At 41.4% G+C, this 14,888-nt stretch overlaps 1 protein-coding gene across 4 annotated transcripts in view; it reads left to right on the top strand.

The window, feature by feature from the left end:
* ZNF532 (zinc finger protein 532) overlaps positions 1-12,716 on the top strand; it is a 46,048-nt gene extending 33,332 nt beyond the window's left edge. For all 4 annotated transcript variants that reach the window (XM_026865311.1, XM_026865312.1, XM_026865310.1 and 1 more), the window contains 4 exons: positions 3,233-3,511; positions 7,982-8,094; positions 9,768-9,915; positions 11,685-12,716. In XM_026865311.1, coding sequence (XP_026721112.1) covers positions 3,233-3,511; positions 7,982-8,094; positions 9,768-9,915; positions 11,685-12,179 — 1,035 coding nt within the window. In that variant the 3' untranslated portion in view covers positions 12,180-12,716. The remainder of the gene's footprint in view (positions 1-3,232; positions 3,512-7,981; positions 8,095-9,767; positions 9,916-11,684) is intronic.
* Positions 12,717-14,888: the final 2,172 nt, after the last annotated feature.

Genomic DNA, 14,888 nt, shown 5'->3' with positions numbered 1-14,888 from the left:
AAACCTTTGATGTTCAGAATTCACCTGGAGGAACCAGTATGTTTCTTGAATAGATGTAGAGGTTATTTGTGTGTGTGTTTACATACGAACACATGCATGCTTTGAAAAAAACCTTGAAGTTTTATAATTGAAAATTATTTACTGTCATCCTTGCAAATCATGTTTTTAAGAATCATCAGTCCCCTGGCTATAATTTGTTAGCTGTGTATTTTAAATATACCATGTTACCTTGTTATATATGTACCAGATCTGTTAGCAGTGCTGGATTTCTTATGCCTTGTTAACATCTGGTAACAGTTGAAGTTATTTACAATCCAGAATGGCAGCACTTAATTCAGTGGGTTTCTCTTGCAGTGACACATAAGACTTAGTCAAATTTGTATACACAGTAGTGGAAAACCAGACATCTTTCTTATCTGCTAAAACCAGTGTTTTGCATTTTAGTCTGAACTACAGCACTTGTAACCTCAGAAGTTGTAACCTCTGAAGTTGTGTTGAAAACAAGGTCACAAGTCTTGAAAAACAGTTGGTCTTAAAGCCAGTCTTAAACTTGAGGAGCAGATAGGGAAGGGCTGACCTAAGACATTCAGAAATACAAGGACTGGATATTGTCTTTGTTTCTGAACTGGTTCATGTTTACTGTAAGAACTATCTTGCATTTATGTCAGAGATCGTAAATGGTCTTCTCACGCAGCAATGCAAAGTCCTATTTTCTATATCCTTTGATCTGCATGTATTGCTTCTTTTTTTAAAACTAAATAGGCAAATTCCATATATTGCAGTGTATGTCTTATGTAATTATTTTTCTTGTACTCAGATATTATTATGAAAGTATTGTTACATCTGGATGTAACTTTTTTTTAAGACCTGAAGACAACTATTTTAGGAGCTTGGTCTGACTGTAGCTAGGGCCAGAAGCTATTCTTACATAAATTAGGGCTGCTCAGCATCTCTCATTATAAAGTTATTCTGAGTTATTTATGATTTGGGCACTGTTTTAACTCTGTCAGCTTTATAGTGTTCCATGCCAGTATTTATGCTTTTAACCAGTGGTTTTTACAGCATGTTTCACTACAAATTATTCAGACATTTTTGAGAATAAAATTAGAGGATTAGAACATACATGTGCAGTAACAGTATTACTGCTTTTATTCAGAACTGCTAGTGCTTTTACATTTAGGATGTGTGTATAGTAGTAGGGACAGCAGCAGCAAAGTATAAATTGGGCTTCATTTAAGGGAGAATGAAAAAAACAGTAACAGGGTACTCAAGGAGAGGGCGAGTGCCAGACAGGGGCAGAGCTCAGCCCAGCTGCACAGAGCGTAATTGTTTGGTATGGCTAGACATAAACCTTCAGGGCAGAGAAGACCTGGAGGAAAACAGAACAGAAAGGGATAGAAGGGAGCTCAGGAGGAGGTTATTCAAAGGTACAAAAAATAACCTGGAGTAATTCCTGCAGGTGTGAATGTTTCTTGTTGGCAAAGGTGTGTCTCATTTTCCTGTGACAGCTCACTACAGGAGAATTTCTAACAGGGGTGAAGGTCTGGACTGGAGGTGCAACACTCCCAGTTCTGCTGGTGATACATGCTGTGGTCACTGGGACTCCATGTTATGCTTCAGTGCTTTGTTTTTATTTTCAAGTAAGAAATTAAATTTGAAGTACTGTATTTAAAGGAGATTTAGAAAGTTGAGAACTAACATTTTACATACTGACAAGCTAAGCCAGGATAGAATTTCCAGGTCAGTCTTCAGTTGCCTGAAAGTGTAGGAGCCTCCTTCCCCCTACCCCATGCTTCTTTCGCCTTGTCCTGCTGCACTAAAGGGATACTAAAGGCAGCCACCTCCTTTACTACGCAGCTTCAGTTCATTCTTAGAGACAGACAGTTGGTCTTGTGTGCTTTGCTATTTAATAACATTTTAGGGGTTTTTATAATTGGTGCTTCTTTTGAAGAACATGTTCTACTGCTCAGGTTGATATTTACTGCAAAGCCAGCAGGTCCCAAGAGCCACATGATTTACAAAAGAACTTGATACTGAAGTCTTACACTGGAGTATCAGATTTGTATTCTTCAGTTCTCAGAATCAAGAATGTATTGAATATTTTTTGTTTGTTTCTGAGGCTACCTGTAGGAAAATACTAGCAATTGGGATGGACATATTATCCAGGAGAGTTATAATACAGGTCAGTAGATGAGATGGTTAGGACACATCGTTGTAAAGGGCAAGTCTTAGATGTGAAAGAGATCTCGACAGTGGGTCCATGTGCAGTGGTACGTTCAGTCTGGGCTGCAGTCACCTGTGTGGGCCCAGAACACGGGCAACTCCCTCCTGCTGTGTCCATGTTCACGTGTGAAACTCAGCCATGCAGCTGATGCCCAGGTCTTCTGGAACTGGTGGTTGTCTTGGAAGCACAAGTCTTGCACCAGCCTACAACACTGGCTCCAGAAAATGGGGAAGGAGGAGGTGGAAGAGTTCTTCCTTTCCTACTGATTGTTTATTTAAAGTCTAGACATAAATGTGAGGAAGGATCGCTGCCTGGGAGCTCCAGGGTGCTTGAGAACAGCTTGTTAGACAGCTCAGCTGCCCCTGCTCTCAGGGACCCATCAGCCTGCACACCTTGGATTCTGAGGACTGCTGACAATGCACCTCTAGGTTAGGTGCTCATGACCTGAGCCTGGAGCAAGACAGGGCTCAGCATAAATAGTAACATATCCTAAACTATATAGTTGCCTGATCCTTCCAGAGTTGCCTTTTCTTGTCTTGTTTACCAATGTGCCAAGTCAAAATTTGTCAGTAAAAACCTTTCCTTCTGGGACGTGTTTAGTCATGTAGTTTGAAATGAGGATCCTCGACTGATATGTTAGGTAAGTAAAGTGAGAAATTACACTTAATTTAATGTACTTGAGTGCTTTTTCCCTCTCTGTTAAACAGCAATTTAAACATAACCTACAGTCTCTGGGTTTTCTTTCTTTTTTTTTGTGTGTGTGAAATTATCTAGATACTGAAGAAAACTTTTCTTTACCTATGGATGGTATGTGTTAGTGTTGTTGGCCAGTTTCTTTTTATGCTAGGCCTTGCCTTTACTTAATCATGTTTCTTTAAGAATGTGATCTGATAATAGTATGACAAAGAAGTAAATGGAGACTTGGTTCAGAAGGTCTTTGCATTTTGTCAATACAGCTGTATATGTCTGTGTGAGTTTTGTACCTTTTTTTTCTCTCTTTTATTGTAGTCTATGCATGGAACTTTGAAAAGTGTTGAGGGGCCACCAAACCTGGGGATAAATCTGCCTCTCAGTACTAAACCCACAACTCAGAACTCAGCCGGTCACAACAAAGAGGACGCAAAGTCTGTCAACGGAACAGAAAAGTTGGAGAAGAAATCTCCTTCTCCCATAAAGAAAGCGGAGCCTAAGAAAGTCGCTAATCCTGGCTGGACGTGTTGGGAGTGTGATAGGCTCTTCACTCAGAGAGACGTTTACATCTCTCACATGAGGAAAGAACATGGAAAGGTAAATGAATAATATTCAATTACAAAAAAGTGACTTAAACCTGAAATATGAAGCAGTTTTTTTCCAATTTCAGTTATGTTTTTGCAAATAACTCCTTTAAGTTCCATTGTTATTCTCCTCTGTTCTTATATTTAATCTTTCTCTCTTTGGCTGCCTAGTTTTTGTCATTTTCTACATAGTTTTGCTGAGAAAATCCACACACTCTTACTTAATTGTAGGCTTGTTTATCCAGTACCACAATTTCTTCAAGATGGAAAGAGTGAAAGATGTTGCAGTATTTCATCCAAGTCATCTAATCTGATCCAGGTTCTTGGTTCCTCCTGTGTGCCTTCCCAGTTCCCTCCCTCTCGCGAGTTCATTAACTGTTACAGGGTTAGTCTCATTCTGTTGGTGCAGCGAGTGCCAAGGGGCATCGCATGGCCAAGGCAGAGGCACCGTGAGGCCGAGCATCGCTCCGCAGTGAAGCTAATGTTCAGAGGGACCCCTCGGAGCTGGGTTTGAGACGAGGTGCCCCCAGCTCCAGCAGCACTCGTCTGCTCTCAGGCCCCACCCTGCCCCTGTGCTCCTGAAAACTGACTGGTGCTTCCCGCAGCTGGGAGGCAGGGGGAAATTAAACCAGCCACTGCACTGCCCGCAGGGAGCGCCGGCTGCAAGGGGTAACAGGCTTACTCTGAGTGGAGAGGAATCATCTGGAGTGAAAATCTGTAGTTTTCAGGATGCCAATACACTGTAATAAATGATAGCACATTTCCAGAGGTTTCTGTGTCCTTTCATAGAATCAGAATTCTGTGTGTGAGAATCCAGTTCGCAGTGCTTCTCTCTAAAGCTGTTGTGCAAATTATTTTATTCTGTTTATAAACATTTTATGGAAAAGCTGAAAATGCCAGACTACGGAATTTCATCTCTAATTTTCTTGTGACCGCTTCAAGCAAATAGCAGCCAAGCCTGGCTGACAGGAGACTGTTTCCATGTTTCTCCTTGCCTTCCATAACTCCCACTCGGTCTTTTCAGCCTCCCCGCTGTACAGTCCTGTAGCTGCATTGCCAGTCCCCCCTGGAATGAAACACCCCCCACCAAAGGATTATGATTCACAGAACTACATTTTCCTTTACCTGGCTCTCCTTTTACAGCTTGAGGGCATGAAAAGGAGACAAGCAGCTGAAATCCCACTGTCTCCATTTGATTTCTCCAGTTCCTTTAAAAGCCCCTTTTTGCATTTCTGTCCATCAAAGTCCCCAAGGAACTGTTAATTGCTTCAGCTTCAAGCCTAGCAGGTGTATTCCCGACACTTCTGCTAGGCAGTGTGTGTAAAGAAACTCCATAATTGTGTTACTGTGGCAAGCCTGTGCACTGAGTGCTTTCTGATCCTGTGGCACTCACACAATCATAGTTTAATTTTCTGTCAAAATCTGTCTCTTCAGCAGCATGTAAACTGCTGGTGTGCTCCATTTTGACTGTTAGTCCAAATACTAACTCATCAGTGCTTTACCACCAAGCAGAAATACGTTTAAGACCAGATGCATTTTACACTGATGCAATTCTTAAAAGCAAAAAAAAAAACGCAACCTCCCTGTGAAACTGTCACTTCAGAGTGAGCTGGAGATGGTACCCAGTCTGATCCCACCCACAGCAGGGGCAGCAGGCATCTCAAATAAGGTTCATCACACTGATAATGCTTTCTCAATATTAGCTTTAAATATATATCTTGATCTGACTTGAGCAAGAATGTGCAGTGTTACCTCAAGAGCAGCCCTTATTATGAAATATTAGATAATTGTTGCACTCAAATACTGGCCTAACCGCTTGTTCATTGCTTACATTTATGTGCTGGTTTTTATCCCTATCCAGGTGGTTCCTGGAATAACACAGGAGGCACATAGATATATACTTAAATGAATAGAGATACAAGTCCATGTCTTTCAGAAATGGGTGATAAAGACCACTTGCTACGTTCCTTCCAGATCTCTCAAAAATTTCAGTAATTATTAGCATGAAAATTATTATACTCAGAACCAAAACTTTTATGGATACATCTTATTGTAGAGACACTAGAAATGAGCATTAAATAACCAAGCATATGACCTGGGTCTAATAGATAATGGAGTTAATTTACAGCCTGTGTTTCTTAAGAATGATAGGTGTGGGTTAAATGCTCTAAAATGTTCTATGCAGAATGTTTGTTAAAAACTTTAATGAAGCAATTCATGAGCTGTTCACAAAGCCCATTGTTGTGTAAGGTATTTGAAGATAATTAGTTTCAGACTTCTCATTGCGCTTTTGCAGAATCAGAGTGAAAGTCTGGAGCTGTAACGCTTCTTAGCTGATCTCAGCTGGATTATTCAGAGGTATTCATAGGAGAGGTACTGTCATGTGTATCCTCTCTGGACAGATTCTGGAGTTCCCAGACCTTACTGGGCAGTGTCTACACAGACAGATTCACATTTTCTGTATCCTCTTCCTGAGCTGGTTGAAGGTAAGCCAGCTGTAGGGTACAAAAATTTGTAGCCACCTTGGTATGACACTGTGTGATCTTAAAAGTGCTGTTTAAAAAAAAAAAAAAAAAAGTTACTAGCCCAAAGGGTGGTTCTAACAAGTCTTTACAACTGCTGGCTGGAAACTGGATCCCGTATGTCTGCACTCAGCCGGGTAGACATGCGCTGAGCTTCCTAGGACTCCGGTGTCTTTCTGTGAAAGGACAGATGTTTCCTAAGCAGGAACTGCTTTACCAATTCCGACGTGCTGTGCATCTAATTGAACATCCGCTTTCTCCCCGTAAAGACAAGATGCTGTATAGCAGGTCCTGCTGCACCTAATTACAGAACTAATGTTTTCGTTCTGTTGGTTTTGGCTGCCATTACAGAAACTAATGCATCCAAAATCCTCTTGGGGTCTCTATCCAGAATCTTCCCAAAGAATGTAGAGCGGGTGTGGTGTCAAGAGTGATAGGGAGGGACAGGGCCCTGCTGAGCAGTGGCCTCAGCAATGACACGTGGGCTGCCCTGGCTGAGCCTCTGTGGTGGTGCAGCACGGGGCAGGGCTGTGTCTTCACAGAAGCCCTAACACAACTTGCATTTTGTTTATTTTATAAATGCTTCCCAGAGCATTGCAGTCATGAGCATACTGCAAAACGACACTGCAGAATGTACTGATTAGTGTATTAGCATTAATGAGCACGCATTGTGTGTACACAGCATCAGGTTTTCACCTTTAACAATTTAAGAGCAAAATATGTTGATTTCCTTTTATTTTAATTGGCCTTTAAACATGAAAAGGAAGTGTAGGTTGAAGAGTACTGCAGCTCTAACAGCATTATGTTGACTAGCCCAAATAAAATAACCATATCATGGTTCCTAATGGGCTGCTTCACATTTGCATGAATGACCTTTCAAAACCTCTTGAAAGGTCATTGACCTTTTCTTTCCTTCCCCCACACTCCATGTGATTTTGGTCTCGATAGCAAAAGGTCGCATCTCACTCTAACAGCTCTTACTCCTTTAGCCGTTCAGAGATCACTTTTTCCTGTGTACAAACCTTCCACCATTCACTTCAAACTTTGCAGTAAATTATAATTTTCAGTAATGAAATCACCTCTGCAGATCCCCACTGGCTTGTCTGTAGCTTTTCCTGAACACTGTAGCCATTAGGGAGAATGTAACATAGAGTTCAGCGCAGACATAAGAAGGATGTTTTTCAGTTCCTTAAGCATTTCTGTATGGCTTGAGCTTCTTAGTATTTGAGAATTCTTTTTATTATTATTGTTGATTAATGTTAGGCACCAGAGAATGACTTACATCAAGTTAACATGTCCATGTGGATTATTGTGCATCTGTTCTGGAGATGTTATTTCTTCAGACACTGCAGCTCCTGTGGCCGTGTTCAGCTGGAGTGACATAGATGGAGACCACTCCACCCTTCTCAGCTTCCTTCCTTTTCTTTCTCCATCCACTTAAACTGTAATATAAACCCCACAGGATTCCCCAGACAGGTTGGCATCAGGCCACACCTCTCATTTCTTCATCTCTTTTCTGACCCCGTTAGGTGTCGGTGTCCGTGACTTTGGCCCTTGGCAGGTGCCCTTCACCCCTCCTGGCAGGTGACTGATCAGCACCTGCAGACTCAGTGTGGTGAGGGGAGAGGTTCCTTTACAGAGAAAGTGAATCTCTCGCCATACTGCCTTTACTGATCCAGAAATAATTCACTGATCTTCCTTGCGTCTCTGAAGGAAGAAATTCTCTTCACCCACAGTCTGACACCAGTTTACAGCTGGTGGTAGATGTGTGTATAACTCATGCTGGCCACACTGTTGTGAAAGAGGCCCCGGTCCTCTTGACTTCTACAGCGTTGCTGTGGGAGTGGTGTGTACTTGAAGGTAGAGTACCAGAGATGGTAAGTGATGTTTCTTTCCTGTTACCGAAAGGTTTGACACATGCATTATTTTTTAATTAATGTCTTTTTCTTCTTTTTTTAAAGCAAATGAAGAAACATCCATGTCGACAGTGTGACAAATCTTTCAGTTCATCCCATAGTTTATGTCGTCACAATCGTATCAAGCACAAAGGCATTAGGAAGGTTTATACATGCTCGTAAGTTCTACTTTTATTTATTTGGAAACAGAGTATAAACCAACAAAAAACATTGTTAGTTGAATTTATCTTCTTGACTATATAAAAGCCAACATCCCATTCATTCAGATGAATCAGTTATTTAGATACGTAGACAGGCTAAACTGTTTAGGCTGTCCTGCATGCCTGAAACCAGCACGTACATAAAGTCTGCTGGCTTTCAGGGGCTTTGGGAAGCAAATCTGGAACTGAGCTGAGCTGAGAGTTGGCGTGGCTGATAGTTTTACAGAGGGGAACCTGGTTTTACATAGTCTCATGTACACAACCCCCTGTCCCAATCTACAAAAGTCAGTATTTGTAGTATTTTTTCTCCTACAGAAAACAGTGTGTAATGTCTAAACATCCTTCGTGATAAGTGGCTGCAGAGACGATACATCATTTACCAGGAGCAGCCACGTCCTTCAGAGAGGATCCATAACCCACTTTCTGTGGCATCTCTTCACTGAAGATGTGTGTGTGGTGCTGTGGAACCGAGGCAGCAGTACTGAGGCGGCAGCTGCCAACAGCAGCCGTTCTCTGGCTGAGATCCCGCCCTGCCCTGCCCCGGGTGGTCTCTGCTCGCTTACAGAAAGCACAAGGGCCCCGCTGTGGGAACGTGAGAGGGCCGTGCACAGCACAGCGTTCCAACGAGTGCTTTACAACCTCCCTGCGCCCTGGTTGCCTGGCACAACCCACACATCAGAATGTTTCTCGTGTACCCTTGATACGTACTTCAGCCTAGGTGAGCTGGTGAGCCTGGACACTGTTTCTCTGGGTATATGACAAGTAGCAAGTGCCAGGTTTCTTTCTGTACACCCTTTGAGCAGAAGGCTTACCATAGTTCTCTATTTTCATTTCAGAATGCCTGAATGCCTACAGTACCGTCTTTTTTCCTTTTTTTTTTTTTTTAATAAAGTTAAATGAAACAGCATTTTAAAAATTAAAACCTCAGGAGAAAAACTCAGTATTCCAGTTGAACTCCTCCCCTGCAGTTCTTGTTCGGCCATCCCTCCCCAGACACCTGTACAGTACGTTACAGCGTCGGAACTCAGGGGAATACACTTCCCACAAGCACAGGAGAGGTTGAGCAGTGCTGCAGCTGGTTCTGTCAGGAGAACAGAGCGCAGACTGTGAAGGACAAGGTGGTGCTGCTGGTTAGATTGAGGTTTGGAGAGAGCTGACAAGGGATTACTAGTTCAAGGAGATAAAGTATTTGGATTTGAATGCAGAATTAAGTGTTGTTTGGAGCTAGCATTCATCCTGCATGGAAGGTGATTGCTTCCCCTGTGAAATTTAAATTAAGTAGAACTTGGGAATGTGTCTAATAGAATGTACGGTTTGGTGATGTTAGCAGACCTCCAAGAAACAAAATTCAGATGCTCCCAGGTTTTAATCTGACTCACACTTTGTACTATTTTGGTTATTATCTTCAGAGAGTTTCTTGTTTTCTCTGAATATAAGTTGCTCAAACACTTCTAGTTTTATTTTGTAATTATGCTCATTTTCTTCTAATGCTTGGAAAAACATTGTTGCTATCATCAATAGGTTGTATTCTAGTCTGTATTTATTTACCAGTCGTACTTGTATTCTTCAGAGTACTACTTTTGATAAGCGTGGCATGTGAACCTGCGTGTGTCTGCTTTGTGTTTATGTAGGCACTGCCCAGACTCAAGACGTACTTTCACCAAGCGGTTGATGTTGGAAAAACATATTCAGTTGATGCATGGCATTAAAGACCCTGACGTGAAAGAAATGACTGAATCAACCAATATGGAAGAAAGGGAAGTGAAAGAAGACACAAAGGTAATCACTTACAAGATTCATTCAGTCACTCAGAATGAATTATTTCTGGGTATATATTTAGGATCTTTAAATAGATGCAGGTATTTTTGATCCCATAAAAGTCTGCTCTTCTGTGAAGTAGAGCCCAAAAAATGTCTTCGTTTCCTGCAACAAATTCTGTCATGCTTGATCTAGAACATGTTTTTGGAAAGACTGTTTGGTTTGATCACCGAATGATGGAGAATGTAACTTACTCCTAAGTGATTTGCTTTAAAAGCACCTTTCAAATCCTCTGCAACCAAGTCTTCTCAGAGCTGTAGAAAAGCTACAGGTTATGTAGAAGCAGTGTGACCTTCTTTCAACTACCCAGCCTTGAGCTTATTTGATACAAATCTTACAGTGAAACTACTTTCAATCTGATGATGAAAATGTAGGAGGATCTCCCACTGTGTTCAGTGTTGGTGTGGCCTCACCTGGAGCACTGTGTGCAGTTCTGGGCCCCGCAATTTTAAAAAGGCTGTGAAGGTCCCAGAGTGTGTCCAGAGGAGGGAACCAGTCTGGTGAGGGGCTGGAGGGCAGGTGCTGTGGGGAGCGCTGAGGGCTCCAGGCTGGTGTGTCTGGGAGAAGGGGCTGAGGCCGAGCTCAGGGCTCCCTGCAACTCCCTGGGGAGGGGACGGGGAGAGGGGGGTGCTGAGCTCTGCTCCCCGGGATCCAGGGACAGGACGCCTGGGAAGGGCTCAGAGCTGCGCTGGGGAGGTTCAGACTGGACGTGAGGAAGCATTTCTTCACCCAGAGGTGGTCAAACCCTGGAACAGGCTTCCTGGAGAGGGGGTCGCTGCCCCAGGCCTGTCGGTGTTTGGACAATGCCCTTAACAACAGCTTTAACTTTTGGTCAGCCCCAGAAGGCTCAGGAGTTGGACCAGATGATTGTTTTAAGTCCCTTCCAGCTGAACTACACCACTTTTCTATTGCTGATGAGTATTAGAAGGAAAGCAAAAGTAAGATGACAGCTCTGTCCAAAGACTTGTTACATGCAGATATTAACAGCATTTTTTAAATGTTTGGGGCTCTATGTGATAAAGAATTTCACTGGTGACAGCATGTCCAGAGCTGACAGCAGACACACAGACATCTGTTTCTTAAAGTGTACTGTTATCCTTGATATGTTCGTCCTATTTAAGTTTTGAAAATATATCAGCTATGTACATTGTCTCATAAACACCACGGAGCATATCTGAACCACACAGGATGCAGAGGATTCTTGAGGAATATTCATGTGAGAATAACAAGGAGAATATAAACAATGATCAGTTTAATTAGCTTAAAAGATTGTGTAATAGGTTAGTTTGGTTACTAGTGATCAGGAGATAATCTGTCAAGTCAAATTTCAGGCATGAAATAATATTAAGTAACTAAAATGGAGTTCCAGAAGCTAGTACTTGAAAAGTTCCTAGACTGATACTCTACATTCTGTACACAACTGAGGTTTCATTGGTGTGTGTACTCGGATGCAGTTACACTGGCAAATGTTCATTCAAGTTTATACGGTGTATTAGATACTGTAGCTCTATCAGATCTGACAGATTTTGTGTGCAGTTTGTTATAAAGAAAACTCCTGGTTTTCCAACATATACAATAAACATTTGCTAGTATTATTTCAGATACTGTATTTATCAAAGTTGTACTGTAATCTACCAAGGGAAGGTTTTTGAAGTTTGCAAGTCACCAACAGTTACGAAAAGAACCGTGTATTCACACTTACATGATACACCATTTCTGGCTTTTTTTAGGTTCCTAGTCCAAAGCGTAAATTGGAAGAACCTGTACTGGAGTTCCGGCCTCCACGAGGTGCAATCACTCAGCCATTGAAGAAGCTAAAGATAAATGTTTTTAAAGTTCACAAGTGTGCTGTTTGTGGCTTCACAACAGAAAATCTTCTACAGTTTCACGAACATATTCCTCAGCATAAATCTGATGGCTCTTCGTACCAGTGCAGGGAATGTGGACTCTGCTACACATCTCACGTGTCCCTCTCCAGGCACCTCTTCATTGTACATAAGCTGAAGGAGCCTCAGCCAGTATCAAAACAAAATGGGTCTGGGGAGGATAACCAGCAAGAAAATAAACCCAATCATGAAGATGAATCTTCTGACAGTACGGCATCAGAAAGAAGATGCAAAGTGTGTGCAAAGACTTTTGAAACTGAAGCGGCCTTAAACACTCACATGAGAACACATGGCATGGCCTTCATTAAGTCAAAAAGAATGAGTTCAGCTGAAAAGTGATCAGATTATTCGGGATGCAGAAATCTCTCTCCACATTGGAATACTAATGACATTTTTGCTACAGAAAGTTCAAGGTATAATAGTGTTAACAGTACTGTTCAGGCTGTTGCAATATATTCTGCATAAATGTGTGCCCTTCACCTCATTGTCTATACCCTCAAAACCATTGAAACAGTATTTGAGTTGAAAAGAATTTGTATATATTTAAACTAATAACTTTTGTACTCTTTGTTATGTGTTTGTATCAGTATCTAGTGGAAAATTTGGGTTTTTCTGTTTTGTTCTGTTTTTTTCTAGTAAGTTGCTTTAAAACAGAGTTCTGAATGCTGGGGCAGTTCCTTTAGGTTCTCTTAAACTGTTTCTTATTTGAAAGCTTCTGAAAGAAAGTTTAGTGAATGGAAGTGCATCAGAAGGCAGTGCTTGGAGGGGAGTGGGGAGGGGAAGCAAGCTTAAGAGGAGATTTTAAATTCTAAGAACTTGTGCTTCTAAATGTCTAAGGAAGCTTTTAAACTTTCTCTTTATAAATATATACAAAATAAAAAAAGTTTAAAAAAAATTAAAAATAATAATAATAAGAAAAAGTACCACTGCATATGTAAAATGCAGTGTTGTTTTTTAGGTGGCAACACCAGAACAGGTGCAGACCCCCTAGAATGATAAAGTACTTTTGAAAAGTATAATTGCACAACTCTGTGTATCATGAAGTGATTTTTTTAGGCCATCAGGTGCTTGTGATCAAAGCTCAAATTGTCACAAAAGGGCTGGGCTGCTCTGGATTTAACAAATAAGATGTAATTAGAGGAATAGGTTTATAATGATGATGTTTTTTGTCATGTAATTTATTAAACATTATATAGAAGCGAGTACACAGCATTATGTATTTTCCTTAATTTCTGGTTATTGAAAGAAAATAGTTAACCCTTGCTACAGGGGTTGGTATTTCCCAGCTCTGTATGCTAATGCCAAATGTACTTGGTGCTCAGTGTTACATCCAGCTGTTGAGGAGCTAACACACCAGCCTATGTACGTATAACAGGGGCTTTCAGCTTTAGCACAGACCGTATGAAGCTAGTTCAGCCATTTCAAACATGTATCTAATATCACTAGTTACGCTTTCACAAAGTACAAAAAGGTACCATACTGTCCCTTTCATATATAGTTCTCTGTGAGAGTTATATTTTTGGTTTGGTTTTGCATTTTATACCTTGTATGTATCCCTTAAAAAAAAATTTTGTACTTTTTTTTAAAACAAATTGTGTATATATAGATAGCTGCATGATACACAGTAGTAATTGTTTGGTTCCTTAAAAGTCTTGCTGCTGTCAGATGTTACTATACACTATGTCCATTACAACTGTATTAAACACATTTCATATGTAAATAAATGTGGAGCATTTTGCCCCTAAAGATTTGTGAGATTCTGTTATTTATCATTAAATTTTAAAAGTTTGAAAAATTGAAGTGTTTGAAAAAATAGGGATCCTTCTCAGCCACCTCTGTAAAACTTCTTAATCACTCTGGAAATTGTGTATCAGATACATCAGTTCGGCTTTCTCTCTCCATCCTCATTCTTAATTTGGTTCATTGGTAAATGCTTGTTATCCCATTTATATTACATACTGAGTGGTTATGAGGTACTTCTCCATCCTAAAACATGCAGCTGGAGTTGCAGGATCTTAGTGCATAATGTACACTGGCCATCACTGCCCTTCATTAAGTGTATACCTCTTGAACACTTGTTTGTTGATGTGCACTGTCAACTGTACAACAAATGAGTTATCACTATGCAGAATGGTGTTTTGTATACAGTGAACAGATAATAAAAGTTAAATTTTCACAGCCATTATTAATACTTTTGTTTATTTTCCCCCTTCACTCTCTTGCACCTGCAAGGGATGCTGCGAAGCAGTAACTCAGGTCACTGTTGGTGCTGTCAAGAGGCAAAACACTACTGAAAAGTCATCTGAAAGCTGTTGGGCACGGTGTGAAATCCTTGGTGCCCCAGCCCACTGCCCAGGTCTGACAAGCGCAGCGCACGCTCACGCTGCCGTCACCCCCGGGACTCCACACGAGTCCCTTTTGCTGGAGCACAGCGCAGCTCCTTGGCTGTAGGCTCTATTCGGTTTTGATTGGGAAACTCTCTTGAGAGGTTTAAGGGATAGCGGGTCTTGAACTGCCTCATGATCTCGAGACACATTTCTGTGTTGGAGTTTATACAGCTTGGGTACGGCAGGAAAGAGTAACTTCTCCAGGTAAATGGTTCCTTTTAGCAGACTGAACCACTCGGCTGGGTGAAGGGGGGAGGAGCTCTGCTGAGGACCCTGGCTTTTTCCAAGTACCAGATTTGGGGTGGAAAAAAAAAGATACTTAGTGGGACAATTAATGCTACAATGTCTCTCACATAGTATTTCTTGCCAGTCCTCCAGCTCCTCCAGATACTGGGAGTTTTCCTTCTGTATTATCTGAGTAATTCAAGATTCCTAGGTACTAGTAATAAAGGCCTGCTGGGTACTTTTCTCTCTTTCCAGGGGAGCTTTCCAGTGTCCAAGCATTATGCCAGGAGTGATGCTTCTGCCAGTTCCCCTTCGAGATTCTTCCACATGGAAGCTGGTCTCCTCCAAGCAGAGATTACCCGATAATGACCAACCTGTTTGCTTATTGCTATTTTACTTGATTTTGGGCAAAGACAGTTTCACATTTCATTCGGGT

The sequence above is a fragment of the Athene cunicularia genome (assembly GCF_003259725.1).
Source record: "Athene cunicularia isolate RWA chromosome Z unlocalized genomic scaffold, athCun1 chrZ_part1, whole genome shotgun sequence".
Classification (NCBI taxonomy): domain Eukaryota; kingdom Metazoa; phylum Chordata; class Aves; order Strigiformes; family Strigidae; genus Athene; species Athene cunicularia.
Note: the sequence above shows the minus strand (reverse complement) of the source record. Positions and strands in the feature narration are given on the sequence as shown.